Source organism: Cuculus canorus, chromosome 8 (assembly GCF_017976375.1).
Source record: "Cuculus canorus isolate bCucCan1 chromosome 8, bCucCan1.pri, whole genome shotgun sequence".
Classification (NCBI taxonomy): domain Eukaryota; kingdom Metazoa; phylum Chordata; class Aves; order Cuculiformes; family Cuculidae; genus Cuculus; species Cuculus canorus.
The window spans coordinates 32,305,988-32,331,568 of NC_071408.1; the positions used below are offsets into that span (position 1 = coordinate 32,305,988).

At 47.8% G+C, this 25,581-nt stretch overlaps 2 protein-coding genes across 2 annotated transcripts; both read right to left on the minus strand.

Annotated features, from left to right (window-relative positions):
• Positions 1-12,540: 12,540 nt before the first annotated feature.
• On the minus strand, positions 12,541-15,753 carry C8H1orf52 (chromosome 8 C1orf52 homolog). The gene is made up of 3 exons (XM_054072452.1): positions 15,455-15,753; positions 14,084-14,291; positions 12,541-13,356 (listed from the first exon to the last, which is right to left on the minus strand). The coding sequence occupies exons 1-3, from the start codon at positions 15,731-15,733 to the stop codon at positions 13,274-13,276; spliced, it is 570 nt and encodes a 189-aa protein (XP_053928427.1). The 5' UTR covers positions 15,734-15,753; the 3' UTR covers positions 12,541-13,273.
• Positions 15,754-17,382: 1,629 nt separating this feature from the next.
• On the minus strand, positions 17,383-25,025 carry BCL10 (BCL10 immune signaling adaptor). Its single transcript, XM_054072451.1, has 3 exons — positions 24,897-25,025; positions 21,631-21,919; positions 17,383-19,899 (listed from the first exon to the last, which is right to left on the minus strand). Exons 1-3 carry the CDS (start codon positions 24,972-24,974, stop codon positions 19,532-19,534), a joined length of 735 nt encoding a protein of 244 aa, XP_053928426.1. The 5' UTR covers positions 24,975-25,025; the 3' UTR covers positions 17,383-19,531.
• Between the last annotated feature and the right edge of the window lie 556 nt (positions 25,026-25,581).

Here is a 25,581-nt window from a genome sequence, read left to right on the forward strand (position 1 = left end):
ATTTCCCTTTTACATGCATGCGTATATATTTTCCCAGAAATCTTATGCATATTCTATTACTTTCCAAGGTCTAATTTTAATGTTATTATGAGCTTTGCAACGGAACAGTCAAAACTTGCTACTTTGGAGCTTTGGAGCCAGCACTCTGTCTGACCTTGCCTTTGAGACAGGGAAAGGCTCCAAACAGAGGTGATCATAGAAAAAGACACCTCTGTTCAGCGCAGATCCCCACCCTAACAGGAAAACATTTCTTCCTCAGATCTCATCTCAATCTCTCCTCTTTTAGCTTAAAACCACTACTATCTTCTATGAATATCTTGGCCTTTGCTCAGGGATGCAGACACTGAGTCCTCAGAAAATGATGAACTCAGTAGTTTGTAGAATCATAGTATACTTTGGGTTGGAAGGGACCTTAAGTGTCTCCTGTCTAAACAAAATACTTTGTTCCAGGAGGGTTTATGTTATTGACTTAAGGTAACAGGGCCCGGCTCGGCCCCAGGGTCCGACCTGCACGGGTGCAGGCACCCAATCACCACCTCGAGCTGTACCTGATGTTTCTCCCAGTATCATCTTCTCCATCAGCCGTGTGCATAGTGTTCCTTGCCAAAGACCAAAGGATTCATAGCATATTTTAAATTCTTCTTTCCCCTTGATGTTCTTTGTTTTCCTCCCAAAGAAACGAATCCGTAGGCTGCACACTTATTCTTCCCCTCTGGGCTCAGGCTGTGAGTGTGGCAATTCTTGCAGGTTTTTAGACAGCTCTGGCTGTGTAGGAACAGCAACGCACTCACTTCAAAAGCCTGTGCATGCTCCACACTGGGGTAACGCCAGCAAAGTGGGGATGCAGTTGACCTTGGTGTCAGTAGCCTTTACTATTCCAGCCAAAATGCCGCATAGGTAGAAGACAAACGGCATTAGGACAGAGCAAATAATGAACTGAGGCTGCTGAAGCAGGCAAAAATTTAGATTTATTGTACATGTTGCTCAGCGACATCATGCATTTGTTCCATTAGCAAATTCTGTCCTAGGAAATGGGATGCGATTGATTATTCGCCAAGATAAAGCACTGAGACAGGTTTCATTGGTTAACACCTACGTGGCTCTAATTCTCCTGCACTTCGTTTCATTAAAAACAGCTTCAGGAATGTGCTTTGGAGTTCTTTATATGACATATCTCACAAACTATCTGTGACAAACTTGTTTTGGGGTGCGTTACAGCAGAGGAGCCATCACCATCTCCTACCTGTTGGCGGTAGGTTGGACATTGCTTCCCTGCAGAAGGCAGCATTGAGAGTAGCCCTGAAGAAAAGGACTTGAGGGTGTTGGTGGGTAAGAAGCTCAACATGAGCTGGCAATGTGCGCTTGCAGCCCAGAAAGCCAACCGTGTCCTGGGATGCATCCAAAGCAGCGGGACCAGCAGGGCGAGGGAGAGGATTCTGCCCTCTGCTCCTCTCTGGTGAGACCTCACCTGGAGCCCTGGATGCAGTTCTGGAGTCCTCCGCACAGGAAGGACATGGAGCTGTTGGAGCGAGTCCAGAGGAGGCCACAAAGATGATCGGAGAGCTGGAGCCGCTCCCACGCAAGGACAGACTGAGAGAGTTGGGGTTGTTCAGCCTGGAGAAGAGAAGCAACAGTTTTAAGCTGAAAGGGGAGATTTATATGAGATAGTAGGAAGAAATGTTTTCCAGGTTGCTCAAAGCCTCATCAAACCTGGCCTTGAAAACCCTCAGGGATGGGGCATCCATGACTTTTCTGGACAACCTGTGCCAGTGCCTCCCCACCCTCATTGTAAAAAATAGTTATCACGTGTCACATTGCAACACCTCGAAATATGGTTTTGCCATCCTGTCTTTTGAAACCATTTGCATTCCTTTAAATATACGTATTGGGAAATATCTGTCTACGAGTTTCAGAGTGAGATGTAAAACCGTTCCACAATGCCTCTGTCTGGGAGAAATCCCAGACGAGGCCGGGGGTGGCTGGATGTCCCAAGGTTCAAGAGCTGTGTGTCCTGAGGTGTCTGCCCGGCCTCTGTCCCTACAGGGGTCAGATCCTGCCCCCTCGGACAGCCACAGCGCTCCTGAACTGGACTAGAAATAGCATCTCAGGCAAAGTAACACACAAGGAATGCAGAAACACAAAAGTATCTGAGAGCACACTCGCTGTGCACAACAAATGCACGAATCTCTAGCAGATTATCTCACAATTCCATTTTCTTCATGACCTATGGGCCCAAGTAAAGGAAAAGCCCACTGCCACCTCACCTCCTCTACCTGATCTTAATCACAGAATGGTTTGCGTTGGAAGGGACCATGAAGGTCATCCAGATCCAAACCTCCTGCAGTAAGTAGGAACATCTTCAACTTAATCAGATTACTCAGAGCCCCAACCTGGCCTTGAATGTCTCCAGGGATGGAGCCTCCACCACCTCTCTGGGCAACCTAGGCCAGTGTTTCACCACCGTCAGCGTAAAAAAATTGTACTTAAAGTCACTACATGGAACTTTTGGCCAGTTCCTTTTATTTAGGTGGCATTTAGGGAAGTATTTGTTATTTGGGTATTTCTTTTTAGCAATTAAAACTTCAGTAGAAAGCAGCTACCAGCCAGAGTAAGGAGCAAATCCTGCCTAGAACTGGAGTAGTGACGTTTGCTGTATAGCCCTGCCTTCTCCCATGAGCATTAGCTATGGAAACAAAAGCAAATTTGCCATCGTTGTGTTTTCTGTGCTACTTCCCACAGTATTTTCTTCATGTTCTGTATGGTTTTCTATGTTAGTTTAAGCACTGAGATTATTGCTCCGTGTAACAGGCACACAGGAAATAACTCGGGGAAAAGCTGCCAATAGCTGGGTCTATAAACACAGTTTGATCTGTATCTTAGAAAATTGTTTCCATTCCAAACCCTGGTTACAAAGCACTTTTTCTTTTTGGCAGCTGGATTTTTATTTTAAATCCCTATGCATCCCCTATTTGCCCAACAGAGTTGGCATTGATCACACAAAAAAACCACATCTGCAGATAAAACATTAAGGACCCGTCTGGAACTCACTTGAGCCAGTGGGGTAAGAGTCAAAGCTGAGCTTTTGTTTCCGGCTCAGCCTGGTTTGTGCAGGAGCTGCAAAGCCCTGAACGTGAGTCCTTTCGCTCAGCCTTCAATATAGAGTAAAAACTACTTCAAGACAACGGGAGCAGAGCTTGGATTGGCTGAAGAGGCTTCTTACTAGGAGATGGACAGAAGTTTAGGACCTGTTTAAATAAATAGAGAGCAGTATTCTTCTGAAGGTACACAGAGAAATGATTTAGAAGTTCTTTTCATTAGCAGACAGAGATATGACCAATCATTTTGGGTTTAGAATCATGGAATGTCCTGAGTTGGAAGGGACTCAACAAGGATCATCGAGTCCAACTCCTGTCCCTGCATAGTACAACCCCACCATCCGTACCATGTGCCTGAGGGTGTTGGCCAAAAGCTTCTGGAATATTTTTGATGTGAGGTTTGTAAATGACTACACAAACAAAAAAGTCAAACTTAAGTTGGAAAACAAAATGCCTTGATGAGGACTATATCCCTAGTGAAGAAGCTGATGCATGGGTGGCAACGTTTGGGCCCTGGTGAATTGATGAATTTGGGCCCTGAGTGATGAATTATGCAGATAAATAGTTCCTAATGAACTAATCCTAATAGCTCCTAATGAACGAATGACTAACAAATAATCTTTACAGCCTTGCTGACGGTTCCAGAGGTCAGCTCTGCCTCAGCAGATATTAAGAGGGATCTGTGCTTTCCTAAGTCAGCAGGCTTGCATTTCTGTACAAACTTAGGGACTGGTTTTGAATGGCTCTGGTCTGATTTTGGAAGATTCCATCCGTCGTAGCATCTAAGAGCTGCTCCTCTACCTGAAATAGAAGTTATATATTCATAGAATGATAGAATGGTTTGGGCTGGAAGGGACGTTTACAGATCATCCAGTCCAAACCCCCCCCCTGCAGGAGCAGGGACATCTTTAACTCAATCAGGTCACTCCGAGCTCCATCCAACCTGGCCTTGAACACCTCTAGGGATGGCGCCTCCACCACCTCCCTGGGCAGCCTGGGCCAGTGTTTTATCACCCTCAGTATAAAAGCTTCTTCCTTATATCCAGTCTGTATCTTCCCCTCACTTAGTTCAATATTTAATATTTAAATTTATTAATTTAGGATGTGACTGTGTAAAGATACACATTATTTGACTCCAGTGGGATTCATTCGCATGAGTAAAACTGGAAGTGTCTGAAAGTCTCCTTTTCATCAAAGCTCAGCAAATCAGTCTCTCTCTTCTCTCAGGACCTGTCACAGACAGGGAGATAAAGTGACAACTACACGACTAAAGCGGAGCTGCTGACAGCTGGGAACTGGAAGCGTTTGAATGCCCCAATAAAATCTATGAGAACTCTTTTTATTGAAAGTGTCTGCCTTCCTGACATGGAAATGGCCTGAAATAAGAGTCCTGTGAAACCCTATCGGGCAGTTAATGGGCATTATCCCCAGCCTGCCAAACACCTGATCTCTCTCAGATGCAGACACCACCACAGTCATCCGTACCTTTGTTCGGCCCAGACCCCATTTTGAACTGGCCAGCCTTAGCACCCCAGATTATTATCCCAGATGGTCATCATGGTTATCTTCGGAGAAAGACAAACCAGTGGGAGAATAAACCATTTATATTCTAAACCTGAGGAGGTTGCTAGACTGGACAAAGCTGAAGGTGTTCATGTTCCACCATCTGCTCCCTGGTCTCTGGAACCACCGGCAGTTGGGGTTGTATTTTTTAAAAGCAAATTTTAGAGACTCCAAGAGCAGCCAAGTGTTTGGCTCAGACCACTGGAGGGATTTAAAAGACCAATAGATGAAGTGCTTAGGGTTATGATTTAGTAGTGGACAGGTACGGTTGGACTTGATGATCTCCAAAGTCTTTTCCAACCTAAGGATTCTACGATTCACTGACTCCCATCTAGAGTGCATCCTTGCCAGAAATCTCCTTCATCCAAAACGGCTTTAAGAGGCACTTAAGAGAGAGATTGTTGTTGAGAGCTTACACCCAGTGCATGACACTTGCATTGCTGTTGCTTGGCCATGGCTGTCCTAACTTCATGCCTTCTCATAAAGAGGTGATGGCCATCTGAGAAGCCACTGCCACCACCAGTTTCTCTCTGTCTCCTGTGGCAAGGGCCTCCTGGGCTCTGGCAATCTGACATGTAGCATCAGGATGGATGCTACCCTGGCTGTGACATGCCGAGCCCTGTGGTATGGTCTACGTGTCCTCTTGAACTGTAATTAAGGTTAAACAGGAGAGGATTTTAATAACCATGTATGGTTAGCCCAGTTTCAGATAAGCAATGTGATGGAAATACTTCTCATCATAGCTATCAGCTAGGTTAAGCAGCAGGAACTTTCATGGCTCTGCCATCTGTGCTTTGTTTAACCAGAAAGAAGATGGTAATCCATGCTTTTTAGTATCTCACATTTATTTTTTTTAAGTTGGTATTTGGCTTTTTAAAGAATGCAAACTAACATGAGCTTTTTCAAACATCTCATTGAACCTCAGGGCTGCGATCTCGCAGCGTGCCAGCGCTACGGGAGGATGCCAGTCTCACTGAAGAGATGCTAAAAATACCAAAGTACTTGGGATATGAAGAAGCCAGAGCATTACCCATGCAGTAAAAATAGTCGGTGTCATGATCATCATCACCATCATCTTCTCCTAACATGGAGACAAACCCAGCAGACTGGTGACATTCCACCTTGGTTGAAGTGAAAGTAAACACCACTGAAGAGTGCAGTAAGTTCAAGCAAAAGAAAAACAGATACAAGTTTATGCTCAAAACATTAGGAGGTCCTCTGTGAAGGAACTGGAATCACTGAATGAGCATTTCTCTGACAATTTTGTCCTATCTCTTTAGGTCAGGACCACATTTGTGGTCCCAGGAGGGCAGGGCAGAAGCAGAGCTCTCACCCTTGTCTACCCGTAGTCTGTCTTTCTCCTTGGCCTCAAGTCTTTCAAAGTCTCCACTGTTCTTCAGTCTCTTACAGTACTTGGCTACTAATTCAAACTTAGATTAAATGATACAATCAATTACAGAATAATTAAGGAAAAAGATCTCTAAGCTCATCCAGGCCAGCAATCAGCCCAACACCACCATGCCTACTAAACCATGTCCCAAAGTGTCAAGTCTACACACTTTTTGAGAACCTCCAGGGAAGGAAACTCCACCACTGCCCTGAGCAGCCTGTTCCAGTGCTTCACCACTCTTTCAGTGAAGACATTTTTCCTAATATCTAATCTAAACTTCCTAAGATCTCATCTCAATCTCTTCTCTTTCAGCTTAAAACTGTTCCCCCTCGTCCCATCCCTGCACTCCCTGATCCAGAGCCTCTCCCCAGCTTTCCTGGAGCCCCTTTCAGTCCTGGAAACTGCTCTAAGGTCTCTCTGGAGCCTTCTCTTTTCCAGGCTGAACAACCTCAACTTTCTCAGCCTGTCCTTGTACGGGTGGTGCTCCAGCATCATCTCTGTGGCTTCTAGACTTGCTCCAACAGATCCACATCCTTCCTGGGCTGAGGACTCCAGAGCTGAGCACGGGGCTCCAGATGAATTTCATCAATGTGTTCTTAGGGGAATACACATTCTTAAACTTCCTTTCCACCACGTCTACCATTAGAAACAGCATTTGTTTCTGATGCTTGGAAATATTTTCTGAGTTGGACTGGGAAGCCCATGTATCTCAGTGACTTCAAGTAGATGGGAAAGGCTACAAAGTGGCCCTCACAATAAGGGCACCCTTCAGGTGAGATGTTATTGAGAAGTGTGAGCTATTGAAAACATTCAAAATATTTACATTCTTTAGTGGACAGAAGCACTTCTCTATCTTAATCTCATCTCAAATTACTTGAGTTTCCAGTTGTGCCATGGCATAATCTGTGTCACACCCACAACAATGGCCCTCAGCGCTTTAATACAGCTGAAAGAGGGGAGATTGAGATGAGATCTGAGGAAGAACGTTCTCCAGCGAGGGTGGAGAGGCCCTGGCCCAGGTTGCCCAAGAAGTCATGGTTGCCCCCTCCCTGGAGGTGTTCAAAGCCAGGTTGGATGGGGCTTTGACCAACCTGATCCAGTGGGACGTGTCCCTGCCCATGGCAGGGGTTTCAAACTGGATGGGCTTCGAGTTCCCTTCCAACCCAAACCATCCTGTGATTTATAGTTAAATGTCTATTTTATTACATTGAGCTCTAAGATCTAAAATTGCTGAGGTTTTTTTAGATCTATTTTTGGATGAGTTTAACTTTGTGTGTTGCCAAACACCGGTTTCTGCTCTGAAACATCATCTGTGAGGTCATTTTTATCATTCTTCCACTTTTGACCAGCAAATTCCCTTGTTGTTTCTATAGAAAAGAAACACAGCTAAACAGGATATGCTGACTGTAAAAACAGAATTTGCATGGGAGGGACAAGAGCTGAGGGAAGTCTGAAACTAAAATTACTCCAACTGGTTTTTTGAAGCTGTGTTTCCAAGGTGACAGAAACCCCTTTATTGCGAGGTTGCTCATTTACCTTGAACAGTTGCCAGTATTTTGATTGAATTTTTAGTTCTGAAGAACTAAAATTATCCCAAAGCCTTCTCAAAATAAAGCTTAACCAACCAAACACAATGAAGCAGCTTTAAACCGCATAGCACCCCTTTGGATGATGTATCCCCAAATAACATGTTCTGATTGTGTGCCTAGTTCTCAGCTTAAAACCATTCCCCTTCAACCTATCTCTGCATTCCCTGATCCAGAGCCCCTTCCCAGCTTTTCTGGAGCCCCTTTCAGTGCTGGAAGCTGCTCTAAGGTCTCCCTGGAGCCTTCTTCTCTCCAGGCTGATCAACCCCAACCCTCTCAGCCCATCCTTTGTGTGGGAGGTGCTCCCGCCCTGGGATCATCTCCGTGGCCTCCTCTGGACTTGCTCCAATAGATCTGTGTCCTTCCCGTGCTGAAGTCAAACTACTTGTCATTCCCTGTGCCATGTCTTACCAGCAGTCCCTGTGCAATGTTTAGGATTCCATTAGGAAACAAACCCAAAGCATCGAAGAAAAGGTGAATGATGTATTTTTATACGTCTGATTCAGCAAGCACTGGTGAGTCAGTTGTCTGCTGCGAAGCACGCTCAACATGGCCTCTGCATCTGTCTCAAAAACACATCCATCTCCTCTGCTTGTCCACAGGAGACAGAGAGAGGAAAGCTCCAAAGTCAATAGGGGTGATTCCTGACTATTAATGCAGTCATGACAATGCACATCTATGCATCTCAGGTGCTTTTAAAGATGGCTCTTACCCTGGCTTGCGCTCTCCCTGTCAGATTTGCATATAAAAATATATATTTGTATTTAAATATAATCACAAATGTTACCCTTAAGCAGAATTTTCCTTTGCCTCTGAGTAAAGAACATCTGGAAATGATCAGTCTCTCTCCCCCCCTTGCCCTAATGTCCTCAGGGAGAAATCAAATCAATCTTCTAAGAATTGAAATGAAAAAATGCTTTTGTAAGCATGCTGAATTCATATGCTCATTAAGTCTCCCTGAGAAAAAAGCATAAGGAGGGGAATAGGATCCATTCTTTCTAGGACTGAAAAAAACACAACTCACTTTCCTTATTCTTATGCTAGGTGCACGACAAGAATCACAGAATCACTGAGGTTGGAAGAGATGCCTAAGCTCTTCCAGTCCCACCATCAGCCCAGCCCCACCGTGCCAACTAAACCATGCCACCAAGCGTCGTGTCTACACACTTTTTGAACCCTTGCAGGCACGGAGGCTCCACCACTGCCCCGGACAGCCTCTGCCAGAGCTTCAGCACTCTTTCAGTAAAGATGCTTTTCCTAATCTCCAATCCAAACCTCCCTTGGTGCTACTTGAGGCCATCTCCTCTTGTCCTGTCACTTGTTACTTCGGAGAAGAGACCAGCACCCACATCACCACAACCTCCTTTCAGGGAGCTGCAGAGAGCGACAAGGTCTCCTCTCAGCCTCCTCGTCTCCACACTAAACAGCCCCAGGTCCCTCAGCCGCTCCCAGAACCCCTGGGCTCCAGCCCCTTCCTCAGCTCCTTTCCCCTCCCTTGGATGCACTCCAGCCCCTCAATGTCCTTGTTCTGAGGGACCTAAAATGGAACCCAGGATTCGAGGCGCAGCCCCCAGTGCTGAGTCCAGGCGGATGATCCCTTCCCTGGTCCTGCTGGCCTCACCATGACTGACCCAAGCCAGGACACTGTTGGCCTTCTTAGCCACCTGGGCCACTGGGTTCACGTTCAGGCACTATTGACCCAGCAGCTCCAGGTCCTTTTCTGTTGGGCAGCTCTCCAGCTGCTCTTCCCCGAGCCTGGAGCGTTGCCTTCACCCCTTGTCACATATGAGGAGCCACATGCTGTGGCTTCTAGAAGCAGAAATTTATGTGTGTGATTAGCTTCAAACACAAGACTTTCCACTGTCTGTAGGGGGATTCAACCACAGCTGAGCTCCATACACACGTATGACTTTTGCAGCAATTAATGCAGCATCTCTAACGAGAAATATTACCCATCTGCGAATGGAAAAGCAATGATCAGCGTTGCAACTTGCTCCCACTCTCATTCTCCACCACCTCTTGCACTAAATATAAAAACCAGTGAATCCATTAATAGCAAAAACACCAAAGGTGAGGATAAAGCTGAGTCTAGAAGGTGATATTGGCGCGCTACCAATAGCACAAACCTTGAATGGTGTTGTTCTTCCCAGCAGGGTGTATTTGGGCGCACAGGCGTGTCCCAGAGCCGCTCAGGCTCTGCGCACGCAGCAGGGTGTGCCTGCAGAGGTATTGCGGTTTGGATCAGGAGGCTGCTTTTGAAGGGACTCTCCCTATCAGCCCGGCAGACTCTGCTTGGGTTTGCAGAGCGCACCAGCTGGATTCCTTTCAGATGAGACTCAGACCAGAGGATGCACTCCAGGAATGCCTTTAATACACTTGGACTGCTTCGCATTACAGGCGCTCTCTTACTGTGCCAAATGACTTGCTGAAGTACGTGTGGCCACTCACCGGTCAGCAAGCAGGAGGGAAGGGATGCCATCCAGAGGGACCTGGACAGGCTGGAGAGTTGGGGCTGTGCAAACCCCATGGAGTTCACCAAGGCCAAGTGCAAGGTCCTGCACTGGGCTTGGGGTGATCCCAAGCACAAATACAGGCTGGGTGGAGAACAGGTTGAGAGCAGCCCTGAGGAGAAGGGCTTGGGGTGCTGGAGGATGAGAAGCTCAACATGAGCCAGCAATGTGTTCTTGCAGCCCAGAAACCAACCATGTCCTGGGCTGCATCCAAAGCAGTGGGACCAACAGGGGGAGGGAGAAGATTCTGCCCCCCTACTCTGCTCTCGTAAGACCTCACCTAGAGTCTTGTATCCAGTTCTGAAGTCCTCAGCACAGGAAGGACATGGATTGGTTAGAGTGAGTCCAGAGGAAGCTACAGAGATGATCCGAGGGCTGGAGCACCTCCCATCTGAGGGCAGGCTGAGAGCTGGGGTTGTTCAGCCTCGAGATGTTTTGTCAAACTTGTCTTTAGGGGGTCTTTATCAAGTAGTTGCGATCCTTCCTGCAAAAAGAAGTAAAATCATTCTCTCGCATTACCCGGTCTGGTTTCTCAAGACATCCCTTCCCACCCTGGGTCAGAGAAAATACTTGTTTAACAAAACTGTTAATGTTCTGCTTCCCAACGGGAAGGTTCCCCCATCACTTTTGCTGACAGCCTGCTGCTGCAGGGGGTGTTTTGTTTGTTTGTTTGTTTGTTTGTGCTGGGTTGAACAGAGCATATTAATCCTCTCCTGATAAGTCCTCTGGTTTGGGTTTAACTCCCCATTCCACCTTAGTGGGGTTACCTCATTTTTAACCCTGTTTTTGTTTTCACATCAGTCCCACCTACAGCAAGAAACAGACGGTGGGAGAAGTTAAGCAAAGGCATGGGAAATCAATGTGTGCTCCATAGAGTGAGCTTGCTTTGTTAGAAGACAGCACACAGAGTCCTTGCGTAGCTGCTCATACCCTACAGCAAAACAAAGATGAGATTTGTCTTTTGAAGCTACCAAGACAAAAGTATTTGAAAGATGAAGAGCACTTCATCTTCTAAATGAAGAGCACTGATAAAATTATTTGATAAGGACCCAAACTGCTTATCTCCATTCATTGAATTCATTGCATTCTTCTGTCAATCCAGCTCCACAGGTCCTGGCTGCCCTGAAAATTCCTGCTTTTTTCAGAAGTGCCCTGAAGAAAATAGTTCAAAGGAGCCAGCAGCACAAACCCATTCCAATCTCTGGTGTGACTCTGCCTTCCACATCTTTGTACTTTTCTGTCAGTGACGCGAGTTCTGTGGACTCTTCTGAAGACAACAACATTGCTCCCTTCACTCTGGTACTCTACGCAGGAAGAACTGGCTCACTGTGATCTCTGTCCCACTGTCATTCTCACCGTTTCTTGGTTCTTAATTGTATGACTTACAAGCTTTGAGAAGGCAGTCCACTGCTAACAACGGGTTTTTCTCAGAACAGAATCATTCTGAGATTTGCACGTCCCATGGGAAGGGTCCTGTGCAATGAAAACACTGGGCTTCAGCAATTTTATATACTTGGATGATGTTTTAAACTACAGAAATCCTGGTTTTGTTTCAGTCTTTGCATTTTGAGAGAGCTGCAGACTGCCTAGCTCATCGCTGCCTCTGGTTGTATCCTTCTTTCAACTTCACCTTAGTCAGCACATCCAGAAAATGCCTTTGGCAGTAATGGAACTGGATCAAAGGAGGAGAACAACCTCCCGCAAGAACAACCTCCCCCGACAGTAACATGGAGGGAGGGGATTTTGCCCCTCTGCTCTGCTCTGACGTGACCTCACCTGAGTCCTGCCTTCAGTTCTGGAGTCCTCAGCACAGGAAAGACATGGAGCTGTTGGAGCGAGTCCAGAGGAGGCCATGGAGATGATCCCAGGGCTGGAGAACCTCCCATACAAGGACAGGCTGAGAGAATTAGAGTGGTTCAGCCTGGAGAAGAGAAGACTCCAGGGAGACTTTAGAGCAGCTGCTAGTACTGAAAGGGGCTCCAGGGAAGCTGGGGAGGGGCTCTGGATCAGGGAGTGCAGGGATAGGACAAAGGGAAATGGTTTTCAGCTGAAAGAGGTGAGATGAGATTGAGATGAGATCTTGGAAGAAATGTTTTGCTGTGAGGGTGGGGAGGCCCTGGCCCAGGTTGCCCAGAGCAGTGGTGGCTGCCCCATCCCTGGAGGGGTTCCAGGCCAGGCTGGATGGGGCTTGGAGCCCTTGATCCAGTGGGAGGTGTCCCTGCCCATGGCAGAGGGTGGGACTGGGTGGGCTTTAAGGTCCCTTCCAACTCAAACCATTCTATGATCACAAATGCACCATACACTGAGTGGCACTTTAAAATTACCAGCACTTTGTACTGAGCTAAATACAATTTGGCAGTAAAGACTCTTATCACAGCTCTGTCATAATTGTTTTTCATATAAATACCTAGACAATATCTTCAGTTTTAGGAAGATTCGATTGTCCCGGCATCAGCTTATCTCACATTTTGCTGATGCAGACCACATAACATCAAAACTAAATATCACATATCAAACTCCATTACCACGTCCACATGTTTTACTGTTTGCATTTTTCTATTTATTACAAACAAAACCCTGAGGAATCTGTTGTGTCATAACAAATACATCACAGAAACGCATACAGCACCAGGTTCATCCCTCCTCTTCACCAAGCACGTAATGCAATGTTTATACCACAGAGGCTTTCAAACGTAGTTTTATTCCAGTGACCTATTTTCACTCTTTACACATTTCAAAACACCGTTAGGCAAACACAGCACAGGACAGGACTTTATATTCCTTTATAAAAGGGTTTGACACAATGGAGAAATCGGTCCAGAAAAACTCACGTCACCAGGTTTCTTGATAAACAAAATATCACGAAGCCCCGTAACCTCCATGAGCACAAGCATCCATCAGGATGGATCCTGCTTCTAAATCCCTCTTTTAAATAAACAGGTTTTGTTCAGTAGATGAGTTCCTATCACGACAACGTCCGTTTCGTTTTGTGCTTTCCAAAAGGCAAGTGTACTACAGAAATAAAATTCCCTACCCGACAGGAGAGAGAAATTCAGTGAACACGTAGTTGTTTCCCATTCCGGCAGAGGAATGCAAGTTCATTGAAGTGGCTCAATCCAGGATGAATCCTTATAACTTCTTCTTCTTCATCTGCTCCCCAGAGTCCAGTTTACGTTTCTTGGCAGAACCTGGTTCATCATCTTTTTCGTCATCTTTAAATAAAAGACAGAGTTAAGCAACATCAGCAAAGCTCGCAGCTTTGTCTTAAAACACCATCTTTATCTCAGGACAACTGACTGATGCACATTTGAGATGCCTGGAAGAAAGGCAGTCGTATTGACTGACAACATCCTCATTTTTGGACTATGGACAGCATGTGGACAGAACAGGAATGATGAATTGGTGTTCCTACCAAAGACCATTGGGGATAACTAAAAAGAGGGCTTGTTAAGCTACTGTGCCTGTTCTAAAAAAAAGCATTACTTAAATAGGTAAGACAAAAAGTGAGAAAATGACATCTCGGACATTGACATTGGTCAATGGAGAGTTTCTCTTCTCGGTCTTTGGATGAAGGCTAAGAGAACGGGAAGGAATAAGCCTCCAGGACAACTGAAGTAAGACAGAGACAGGAAAACTGCCACTAGGGAAGGAATATCCATAACAAAAAAAGGACAAAGACAGCAAAAAATCCATCCTTTTGAGGTTTGCCCACAACTATACCGGTGAACCAAAACATCATCGTGTGTTCTGAAAGCCCAGAATTTCTTCTTCTGGCTTTGTTCTCTTGGTCATCACTGGCTATTCCTTAGCAGCTTTCTTTGAGTTCCGGGCAAGGCGGTCTCCAGCCACAAACCACCCACCCAGTTCACCTCCCCATGCACACGCTTGTGAACCACACATGCCTATGTGGAGCACGGCGGCCCCACACCAGGCCCTCACCTGATTCCACAGGTTCTTCTTCCTCATCCGGCAGGAACTTGGCTTTGCTAGGCTGTCGGGGCGCATCATCACCATTGTCCTCGTAGATGTTGGACCACTTTATGGCCATGTCAAGGCCTGGAGGCTGCGGGGGTGGCTTCTCGGGCTGGGTGTAGGTCTCCGGCGGGGGCACGGCGTTGGTTTTCCACACTTTGAACTCCTTCGGGGGCTGTGGGGGAGAGCAGAGACTTGTCCCACTGGGCAGAGACAGAACGGGGATCAGTCCCACCAGGCAGAAGAAAGCAGGGACTCATCCCAACCGGATACCATGGAGCAGGGACCGATCCCACCAAGCAGGGACCCATCACAACCGCACCGGAGGGAGCTGGGACCGGTCACACCAGGCAGAAGAGAGCAAGGACCCATCGCAACCAGAAGAAGAGAGCGGGGACCAATCATAACCGGCACGAGAGAGCGAGGATCCAACCCCACCAGGCAGGGGAGAAGAGGGACCCATCAAAACCAGCAGAAGAAAGCAGGGACCAGTCCCATCGGGACGGAGAGTGCAGGGACCCATCCCAACCGGCTACCACAGAGCAGGGACCGGTCACACTGGGCAAGAGACAGAGGGGACCCATCATAACTGGACAGGGGAGAGTGGGGACCCATCTCAGCTGGCAGAAGAAAGCAGAGAGACTTATCACAAGCGGGTGGGATGGAGGAGGGACCGGTCCCGCAGGACAGAAGAAAGCAGGGACCCATCCCAACTGGGCAGGAGAGAGCAGGGACCCATCACGCCCATCAGAAGAAAGCAGGGACCGGTCCCACTGAGCAGGGAGACAGTGGGGACCCATCACAACTGGCAGAAGGAATCAGGGACCCATCCCTCCAAGCAGAAGAAAGCAGGGACCCATCATGACTGGACAATGGGAGCAGGGACCCATTCCAACCCAACAGTACAGAGCAGGGATGGTCCCACCAAGCAGAAGAGAGCAGAGATCCATCACGACTGCACAGGGGAGAGCAGGGACCCATCCCTCCAGGCAGAAGAGAGCAGAGACCCATCCCTCCGAGCAGAAGAGAGCAGGGACCCATCCCTCCGAGCAGAAGAGAGCAGAGACCCATCCCTCCGAGCAGAAGAGAGCAGGGACCCATCCCTCCGAGCAGAAGAGAGCAGAGACCCATCCCTCCGGGCAGAAGAGAGCACAGACCCATCCCTCCGGGCAGAAGAGAGCGGGGACCCATTCCTCCGGGCAGAAGAGAGCAGGGACCCATCCCTCCGGGCAGAAGAGAGCAGGGACCCATCCCTCCGGGCAGAAGAGCGCGGGGACCCATCCCGGCTGCACGGGGGCTGGCGGGGACCCCTCGCGGTGGGGCGGAGCGGGGCCGCACCTCGTCGGGCGGGCGCAGCACGCGGCTGTCCCAGTCGATGCGGCGCAGCAGCGGGCTGTGCAGGAAGGCTGGCGGCTGCGACACGCGCCGGAACAGCTCCTCGGGCGGCGGCAGCCGAACCGCCGGGGCCGCGCCGCCCCCCCGGGGCTGCCCCGAGCCCTCCCCCGCCGCCGCCGCCGCCGCCGCCGCCTCCTCCTCCTCCTCCTCGGGTTCCGAATCCGAGCTGGAGCTGCCGTAAGCGGCGAAATAACCCAGCGGGTCCTGCCCCTCGGCGGCCATCGCGGCGCTGCCGGCACCGCCCGCGCGGGAACGGGGCGGGACGGGGCGGGACCGGCGATGGGCGGGGAGGGGGGGGACGGGGGAACCCGGGGATGGGGACGGGGGGAGCCCGGGGGATGGGGACAGGGGGAGCCCGGGGATGGGGACGGGGGTGAGGACAGGGTGGGACGGGGATGGGGATGGGAACGAGGATGCCGACGGGGGGGATGGGGACGGGGACAGGGGAGCCCGGGGATGGGGACAGGGAAGGACGGGGATGGGGACAAGGATGGGGACAGGGGAGCCCAGGGATAGGGACAGGGACAGGGGTGAGGGCGAGGGGACGGGAATGGGGACAGAAGTGTCCAGGGATGGAGGAGGAGGCCAGGGATGGGGACAGGGAAGGACGGAGACGGGAGCCCAGGGGTGGGGACAGGGATGAGAACAGAGGGGGGTGGGAATGGGGACGGGGGAGACCGGGGATGGGGACAAGGGATGGGAGAGGCCGGCGATGGGGACAGGGACGGGGGATGGGGACAGGGGAGCCGGGGATGGGAACGGAAGAGCCTCAGGATGGGGGGGCTGAGGGAAGGAGCAACCGCCTGGAGATGGAGGTGGTGCGAGAGCTGGAGCACCTCCTGTACGAGGACAGGCTGAAAGAGTTGGAGTTGTTCAACCTGGAGAAGAGAAGGCTCTGGGAGAACTTAGAGCAGCTTCCAGTGCTGAAAGGGGCTGCAGGAAAGCTGGGGAGGGGCTCTGGATCAGGGAGTGCAGGGACAGGATGAGGGGGGATGGTTTTAAGGTGAAGGAGTGGAGATTGAGATGAGATCTCAGGAAGAAATGTTTTCCTGTGAGGGCAGTGAGGCCCTGGCCCAGGCTGCCCAGAGCAGTGGTGGCTGCCCCATCCCTGGAGGGGTTCCAGGCCAGGTTGGATGGGGCTTGGAGCCCCTGAGCCAGTGGGAGGTGTCCCTGCCCATGGCAGGGGTGGGCCTGGATGGGTTCTGAGTTTTCTCCCAACCTGAGCCATTCACCTTAGAGGCAAAGCCAGAGCAGACAAAGCTGTGACCATTGCCATACAAGGTCCAGCCTCAGCAGGCCTGGGCGTCGTCTTCACCTAAAAATTTCCTAAATCTGATGGAAGAAGCATGTTCCAGACTTCCACTGTCAACCAGGTCCTTATCTCTGTTACTCATCAGCTAAAATATGCGCTGGCCCTGTTAAGTTAGTCACACTGCTATAGAGACAGGCTAAGGGCTAGGGAAGGAGTTTGGGCTACAACATGGTGATTTCCTTTAATCTAATGATACCAAACCATGTCCAGCTGATCTCTCATAATTATTGTTCCAAAAGAAATCCTACACTAAGTATGAAAACAACCACGGAAGTGAGCCTCCATGGTCCTGCAACATCTGCAAACCCTATTTTGAGTCAGGCTCTTGGGCACTCAAAGGTTTGATTTCTCCCCTGCTATTAATAAAAATAAAAGCCTTAAATTAAGAATTAAGTCAATATACGCATGGCTAGAAGCAACACTCAGTTTAATAATCAAGTCCTGTGTGGCTAGAAGGAACACTCCTCACATCTTTCAGAAACCGAGTCTTGTAAAAAGCAAGAGTTAGGTTAGCGATACCAGTCATGAACTGGCACCTTGTCCCCACACACAGCTCTCGAATGCAGTCCTGCAGGCACAAGTGTTTCACGTGCACTCAGTCTTTCCACCACCCAAATCTCTCTTTAAGAAGAGAATAAGAACAAAAGCCTCCCACACACACAAAACCAAACCCACACATTGGCATGAACTTCTCTTCCAACCCATACAATTGACTAAAGAGAGGCAGACAGGAAGAGAGGCAATCGTACAAAAGAATTTATTCCAAAAGGTGATAAAAACATTGTAAATTTAAAAATAAAAGGCATGTTATTACCATTTGGTAAGAGAATACATTCATTTGAAGTCTCAGGTTAACAGGCTGTGCCGCACAGGCAGGTTTCCTGCAGGCAGCATCCCTCGCGTGTTTGGATTTCAAGCTGCAAGACTGCCTTTGCCCTGAGCTGATGCTGTTTTCCAGTTAACGCCACGCTTCCTCGCTCTCCCCCATTTACAAGAATCCAAACCTGAGCACAGCTCTTTAAGTGGGCACTTAGACATCAAGTTTGAGACATTAGACTATGTGCAACTACCGTTCAAGTTAATGGAAGAGAGAGTTTAAGCCTACCCTTAATTTCATGTTAGAGAGCACAATTTTGCTTGCAGATTTAGGCACGTGACTTCCAGAGCAGCTTCTGAACTAAGTGGTTTTGTTGAAAACCATTTTCACTGGCCTGACATCTACATCTAAGGTCACAGACTAAGAAAACCAAGGATCTTTACAACCACTAAACAGAAGCCCACATCTCCGTTGACTGTAAGCTGTTCATTACGGCATGCAGGGGAACATCACCATTTATTCTAACCTCCTACCAAAACCAGAGTAAACATTACAAAAACAAAAAATAGAGATGATATTGAGGTCCCACAGATGGGCTGCCTCCACAAACAGAGAATGCAGCATAGGGGTGCTAACCTGGGTTTGGATTTGAATGGAATTGCAGTTATAGTGCTGTATGAGAGCCCAAATAATCGAAAACCATAAATACAAACCTACCCTTTGATATACTAAAAGCATCCCATCGCTTTCCAGTGTAGAGCACATTCCCAAGTAAGAGTTTGTCTTTGCCTGTTGATTTTAAAAGGATTATAGGCCAATTTCATTAAAAAAAGTAGATTACAACTGAAAGTATGAGCGGGATATCGCACATTATGTTGTGTCATGAAATGAGAACCTTCCCATGCTGAAATAGTTTAAATGCATTTGACTCTAGACGATTTGAAATGTAAACCTGTCCGCTTTGAAGAGTTCTGAGTGCAACACTGCCAAGAGCCCTTCAGTTCCAGATACCTCCTTGCCACAGGACTCCTCCTCTGCTTATCTTCTGGGACCACACAGGCAAACTTTGCTCCTTAATAGCATCACGCAAGAACATTTTCTTACAGCCCACGTGATGCCATTACAGCAGTTTACATTCTGTTTCCAGCACTAACGAGACTTTACATTTAAAGTGCATCTCAAATTGGAAATTTCTAACTACATAATAACTAAATAAGAGCTAATACAAGAATAATATGCTAAGACTTGTGGAAGTCTATTTGCTAGCTCAAATCACCATCACACCAAGTGCCTTTTGATTTCCTGGTAGGACACAGAACAAAGTTCAGACAGTAAGGCCACTTCTGGCAAAAAAAAAAAAGCATAGCAACAGTTTGGGATAGATTCTCTTTCCTTATGCAAATGGAGCACAAATACAGAAAGTAGAATTTATCCTGTAGAGAACTGCTCAATTTGGTGAGCTTAAGCTTTTAGTTCAGGAAGTCAGTTTTCAATGCTCAATCCTTTTCCTCTCCATCTTTCCTAATTCACTCATAACAGAAACATTAAGAAAAAGATTTGTTAGTTTTTTCTTCCTATAGAAACTACTTGTTCCATAATCGCAACTTAAGTACCTGTTCCTAAATGTGAAATCTTAAATATAGTATAAAATCTAAACCTCTGCTGGTTTAATACCACGATCATGTGAAAAAATGCTCCCTAAAGAAGATAAAATCAAGCAGGTCCAGAGTCATTCGATTACAAAAAGACCCGCTCCTTAAAAACAGTAAATAGCACAGATTGTTTCCTCCGATTTTGCTGGCTAGCACTTTGAAAACATTGGTTTTAACCTTTATAAGACATCGCACGACGTTTCAGTACCAGTTGGATGAACAGATATGAGTCCCTGTGTTCACTGTAGTTGAAGAGAACGTGACCTTAAAGGCAAAAAGCAATTGTCACTCGAACTCGAACATGGTTCCTGCTGCTCAGACTGGAGCTCTGGGGGCAGAGGGGGTGCGCCGGGGTCTCCCGGACCTGGGAGGGTGCCTGAGAAAACAGCACTCTCAGCATTTCCCATCTCTGCAATTGGGAAATTCATGGAATGGAGAGAGACAGCGGACACAAAGGGGGCGGTGCTATAATCCTCTTCTGGGTGGTGTATCTGTGTAGGTTGTGTGTCTTTGGTTTTGTCAAAAAAATTCGATTCATCAGAATACGATCTGGAAAGATCGTTCATTCCCACATACAGTGAGGTCATGCAGGCGCTGCAGCTCAGACCTAGGAGAAAAAAAGCAGAGACGGGATTTAATTCCAATCTGGTGTATTCTTTAAACTCCGCTGTGGTTTAATATCAGTAAGATTGTCACAGATCAGCTGTCTGTATTTTTAACAGACAAATTGCAGACTCATGGAATGGTTCAGGTTGGAAGGAACTTTAAAGCTCATCCAGTTCCACCCCCGCCATGGGCAAGGACAATTCCCACTGGATCAGGGGCTCCAAAACCCATCCAACCTGGCCTGGAACCCCTCCAGGGATGGGGCAGCCACCACTGCTCTGGGCAACCTGGGCCAGGGCCTCCCCACCCTCCTCATGAAGAATTTCTTCCTAATGTCTAAACTAAATCTTCCCCCTTCCAATTTAAAGCCATTGCCCCTCGTCCTGCCACTCCAGGCCCTTGGAAAAAGCCCCTCCCCAACTTTCCTGGAGGGCCTTTCAGTCCTGGAAGCTGCTCTAAGGTCACCCCGGAGCCTTCTCTTCTCCAGGCTGAACAACCCCAACTCCCTCAGCCTGTCCTCAGAGCAGAGGCACTTCAGCCCTCCGATCATGCTCTTCTCTGGAGCCGTTCCAACAGTTCCATCTCCTTCCTATGTTGGGGATTCCAGAACTGGGCACAGGACTCCAAGTGGGGTCTCATGAGAGCAGAGTAGAGGGGCAGAAACCCCTCCCTCACCCTGCTGGCCACGCTGCTTTGGATGCAGCCCAGAAGACAAACCTCTTCATCTCACCCGTGACATCCCAATATTCATGACAAATTCAAGGATACAGGTAGGATACCTAGGCTGACGCGAATCATTTCTCTCTGGTCAGCTGCTATTTGACAAAGATGCACCATAATTTAAGCTTCATTTTATGAAGTTGTTACAGCCCTGTGACCTATTTCTTCACAGCTTTTCCTCACTGTGTTCTTGAAACATTTAAACACTTGAGCTCCATAGTTCTACACCAAAGCAGACTGCACTTGAAGGCTGTTTTACCTCAAGCCAGAGCAAACTTCAGGCTTTTTTTCACCCCTAGGGTTAATAAGCTCTACTTCCTCCTCTATTTCCCTTTTGATGGGTGTGGAAGGGGAAGTAAGGTTTCTGGTTTAGAAGGCTTGTACTTCCTTTACCTGCCTTAAAATATGAATGCACAGAGTCACCTCAAGCTTTGTGTGCCAACAAAACCTCTCTGTCTGTGTTGCCTCACAGAGCAGAGATTTACAGTGCCTAATGTGAAGTTTTGGCATTGCAGGCACACGGCAGAATTCCTCTTGGACTGCATTCGCTGGCTGATCTCCTGCTGAGGTGCAAAGCTTAACAAAACCAGAGCATCCTGCTGCGCAGCAAAGAGCTTCAAGAGAACTGCAAGAGGGAAGATAACCACCTATTCTGAGTTTTGGGTTAGAACTGCATAGAAAGCAAAACTGAATGGGAAGACAGAGTTATCCATCGTAACAATAAGGTTTTTTTGCAATGTTTTATTTATGATTGTTATGATCTCAGAGGTCTTTTCCAACTTTAATGATTCTATGATGTGTCCAGATAGTAAAAAGGCAAAGCCAGGACACACGCACTCAGATGTTAACCCCAAACTGGTGATATTCCAAGAACTTTGTCCCAAACACAGAGGAAGCAAGAATAAAAAAATAATCTGTACAAAGAAACGTGACTTAAAGAATTGATGGAGTTTAATTTTGCAGGCTCTCAACATAAAACAAGTCTTACAAAATATTATTATAAACTTCTCACCTTTGAGAGCTTCCAGTTTCTCGTTTTTGACTTTCAGCACTACGTCAGTTATCTTTTGTAAGAGGAAATTTTGTGTTCTCTCCCGTCTGATGGATTCAACCAAAGCATCCAGTCCCTTCGGGTTTTCTGCCAAGTAGTCCAATAGCTTCCCAGTTTTTTTCCTGCTGGAAGATCGAGAAGAAATTTCTTCTGTGTCCTCTCTAGTGAGTATTTTCTTTGAGCGCAGGTAATCGAAGTGTCTCTCAGCTATGATTTTATCACAGAGGTAAGGACGCATCCTTTCTAAAGCCTGAAAAAACAAAACAAACAAGCAGTAGCCAATCTTTCCGTTTATTTATGTGTGAACCCCATGAGGTGCAACATCAGAACTAAATACTGCCATGTCACCACTCTAATTTCCTTGGAAGATCAAGCATCCTCTCCCTTACTGAGTAGTTTATTTCTACACTTATTAAGACAAACCGCACTCCTCGACCTTGTTCAGAGGGCACATATAAGCACAAAAAGCACCAGTATGGAAATGATACTCATCTTATTTCAATCTGTACATTAACAAGTCTGCTTGATCTCAACATCAAAGTAGAGTTAATGCATGTGTTCACGACTCTCTGGTTTCAGTATCTACTACTTTGTAAGATGAGAATCACAAATGACATCCCTGTGTTTGAAAAACAAGTTCTTGTTTTATATAATACTATAAAATCAGTTTCCCCCACCGGTGTTTTCACTCTGCAGAACTGCACAAGGAGTCAGATACCTGCTAGCTGAATGTTACTGATATGAAAAAATTAACACCCCTCCCAGCCTCACTGGATACAAAATAATAATTAAAAACAAAAAAGATTTGAGACCCAGGAGGAAAATCACCTTTACATACCAGACATATAAAGAGACGGAAATGACAAAAACTCCTGAAAAACATTTTCAAACACCCTCCTGCTTGCAGAGATTGGATTTCACAACAGCAGCATTTAAAAATAAAGATTGGAAATTTGCCTTGTAGCCATTTACCGGCTCAGCAAAGAGAAGCAGAAGAAAAGCTGGCTATCAAGATGCACTTTAAGATGATTTCAAACAGCAAAATACTGGCTGGCACACTGGCACTAGGGAAAGTACCAAGAACTCTTGAAGATAAAGCTCCCTGCACTGCTGCACGAGGGACAGCAGAGATAAATGCCTTCTTCTCGTTGCTCTTTAGGATCCAACAAACACTCAACTGTCAATAAACAGCCTGTGGTTACACAGCTGTTAAAGAACACATCAGATGAGCATGCATGGGAGGCTTTTGGCAGTGAACTATTGCCAGGAGATAGAATACAACATAAAACCAAAACTGTAAGGGTGCAGCTGTGTTCCTACCCTTACCCTTGCACTGGTGGATGAGAAGATCCAGTTAAGAAACTGATTTGGTGACTTTTTTTCCACCCTCCCCCAGCCAGATTAATTACCTTATCCAGTTTAATTGGTGGTGGCATAACAACTACAAGAACAGAGAAGTGCAACAGCACCACTTCTATCAGTTTAGGCAGCTCTGGAACACATCTCCAGTGTCCAACTGCAACCAGTCCATGCCTGAATGGTGATAAATGGAGTGGGCAATACAAATTTCTTCAGTTCTCATGGAAATCTCATCCTGCCACCTGGAGGATCAATCAACGAACTCTGAAACGTCAGTCAGCTGAAGTTTCAACCTCAGAAGAAGACAGTTGTTATTGAAAAGAAAGATTATTGTGCTCTGACTAACGTCTTCCTGTAATGAGTCTTTCCCTGTATGAAGTGTATCGTTTCTGAATTCCCCTCCTCACAGGTTAATGGTTTATGAGGGACAGAAAGAGTAAACACAGGAGAAGAGGAGCTTTAAACACACTTTGCTCTACAGTGATGGTTTTCTGTGACTCGCTGCATTCTTCCCATCTCTCGAATGTTAAGATTCCAAATGGTATAATTCTTCCTTGGGACAAGTTTACCCATACCGAGTCACCCCTGCGAGACAGCTCTCTGTGTGACCCCATCACATCTTCTAGTCAGGACATTGGGGAACGCGGCACTTCTGTTGGCAGTGATCCTATAGCAAAGTCACTCAACCAACTTTGAAAGAGTAAAGCGAGTTTACACTGAAGCCACTACATTTAAAACCTAAGAGGAGCTCCAAGGTCAGAGTTAGCGGATTGTATTTCAATGATAAAACTCCTATTATTTCTTTCTACAGATGAAGTTTCCATCACGCCCTCTGACTACCACGGGAGATGCTGTACCACGGGAGAATTCAGTCCCTGAAACAGAACACATCACCTATACAGTCTGATTTAAGCAGTTCTTATTTCTTCTAGTGTGACTACCAGACGCTAACCACTGCAGTACTACCCTGTGGCTCCACAGAAACAAGTAATAACTTCAAAAACACACCTTGTAAAACTATGACAAAGCATTTAAAGAAGATTACGTATCCATAAAGCTAGAAAGAAACCAAAATTGAACTCGAAATGTTCTTTATTGCACTTTAAAGTACATAAAAGCCCAACGTCACGGGACGTGATTCTTCCTGTCTACTCTGCCCTCATAAGACCCCAACATTCTTCTAGAATCCCCAACATAAGGAGGATACGGAACTGTTCCAACAGGTCCGGACAAGGGTTACAAAGATGATCCAAGGGCTGGAGCAACTCTGCTATAAGGACAGGCTGAGAGAGTTGGGGTTTTTCACCCTGGAGAGGAGAAGGCTCCACAGAGACCTTAGAGCAGCTTCCAGTGCTGAAAGGGGCTACGGGAAAGCCGGGAGAGACTTTTTACAAGGCTATGGAGTGACAGGACAAGGGGAATGGCTTTAAATTGAAAGGGGTTAGATTTAGATTAGATATTAGGAAGAAATTCTTCACAATGAGAGTGGGGAGGCCCTGGCCCAGGGTGCCCAGAGCAGTGGTGGCTGCCCCATCCCTGGAGGGGTTCCAGGCCAGGTTGGATGGGGCTTGGAGCCCCTGATCCAGTGGGAGGTGTCCCTGCCCATGGCAGGGGTGGGACTGGATGGGCTTTAAGGACTCTTCCAACCCAAACCATCCCATGATTCTATGATCCCATGTGATGCATTTTCGGTGCCACGAAGGAGGGAGCCCCAGGGCCGCGGGGAGGAGGCGGGGCACCCCGTGAGGCCCCGGCCCGCGCCCCTCCCGCCCCCGCCGCCCGCTCTGACCGGCCTTCCGCTTCCCCACTCGGGCCCCGCTCCGCCCCCTCCGTCTCTCGCCTCGCCTCGTCCCGTCCCCTCCACTTACGTCCTTCTTCACTTCGGCCATCTCGTCCTCCGTCAGCAGCCGCCCCACAGACCCCGAACCCGGGCCCGGCCCTTCCATGGCCCGAACCGACCCACCCGCCGCCACCGGAAGCCGCTCGGAGAAACGCTTCCGGTCTAGGCACCGCCCACGCAGGCCCGCCACCAATGGGCTTTCAGGAAGCGTGCCCCGCCCACTAAGGCGCTGCCCTCAAGGGAGACCCCGCCCCCGCGCTCTACGCTCCGCCCACTCCCCCTCGTCGACCAATGGACTTTCAAAGATGTCGCCCCGCCCACCTACGGGCTTTTAACAAGGGCGGACCGCCCCAGCGCCCCGCCCCTCATAGGAGGACGTTTTTCCCCAAGGTCTCACCTCAATGTGCCCTCTTTCAGCTTAAAGCTGTTCCCCTGTCCCATCCCTGCACTCCCTGATCCAAGGCCCCTCCCCAGCTTCCCTGGAGCCCCTTTCAGTGCTGGAACCTTCTCCAGGCTGAACCACCCCAACTCTCAGCCTGTCCTCGTGCTGTGGAAACGTATCCAGGAGGCGCCTTTCTCTTGCCTTTCGTTTCAGTTGTGGTTTGCTCTGAGCAGTGGTGATCGTCAGGCTCCGTGTGTGGAACCTGAGTGACTCTGCATGGATGGGTTTCTGTTTGAAGCACATCTATCCAGCAATGATTTCCATTCTTCTC

What these genes read in the sequence shown, in the direction of transcription:
- BCL10 (XM_054072451.1), bottom strand. Translation starts at nt 24,974, where the DNA reads ATGGAAGGGCCGGGCCCGGGTTCGGGGTCTGTGGGGCGGCTGCTGACG. An exon ending in TGGCCGAAGTGAAGAAGGAC is followed by an intron (nt 21,920 to 24,896) that starts GTAAGTGGAGGG and finishes TTGTTTTTTCAG; the next exon opens with GCTTTAGAAAGGATGCGTCC. An exon ending in GAAACTGGAAGCTCTCAAAG is followed by an intron (nt 19,900 to 21,630) that starts GTGAGAAGTTTA and finishes TTTTTCTCCTAG; the next exon opens with GTCTGAGCTGCAGCGCCTGC.
- C8H1orf52 (XM_054072452.1), bottom strand. Translation starts at nt 15,733, where the DNA reads ATGGCCGCCGAGGGGCAGGACCCGCTGGGTTATTTCGCCGCTTACGGC. An exon ending in TGCTGCGCCCGCCCGACGAG is followed by an intron (nt 14,292 to 15,454) that starts GTGCGGCCCCGC and finishes TCTCCCCCACAG; the next exon opens with CCCCCGAAGGAGTTCAAAGT. An exon ending in AGAAGAACCTGTGGAATCAG is followed by an intron (nt 13,357 to 14,083) that starts GTGAGGGCCTGG and finishes TTTTATTTAAAG; the next exon opens with ATGACGAAAAAGATGATGAA.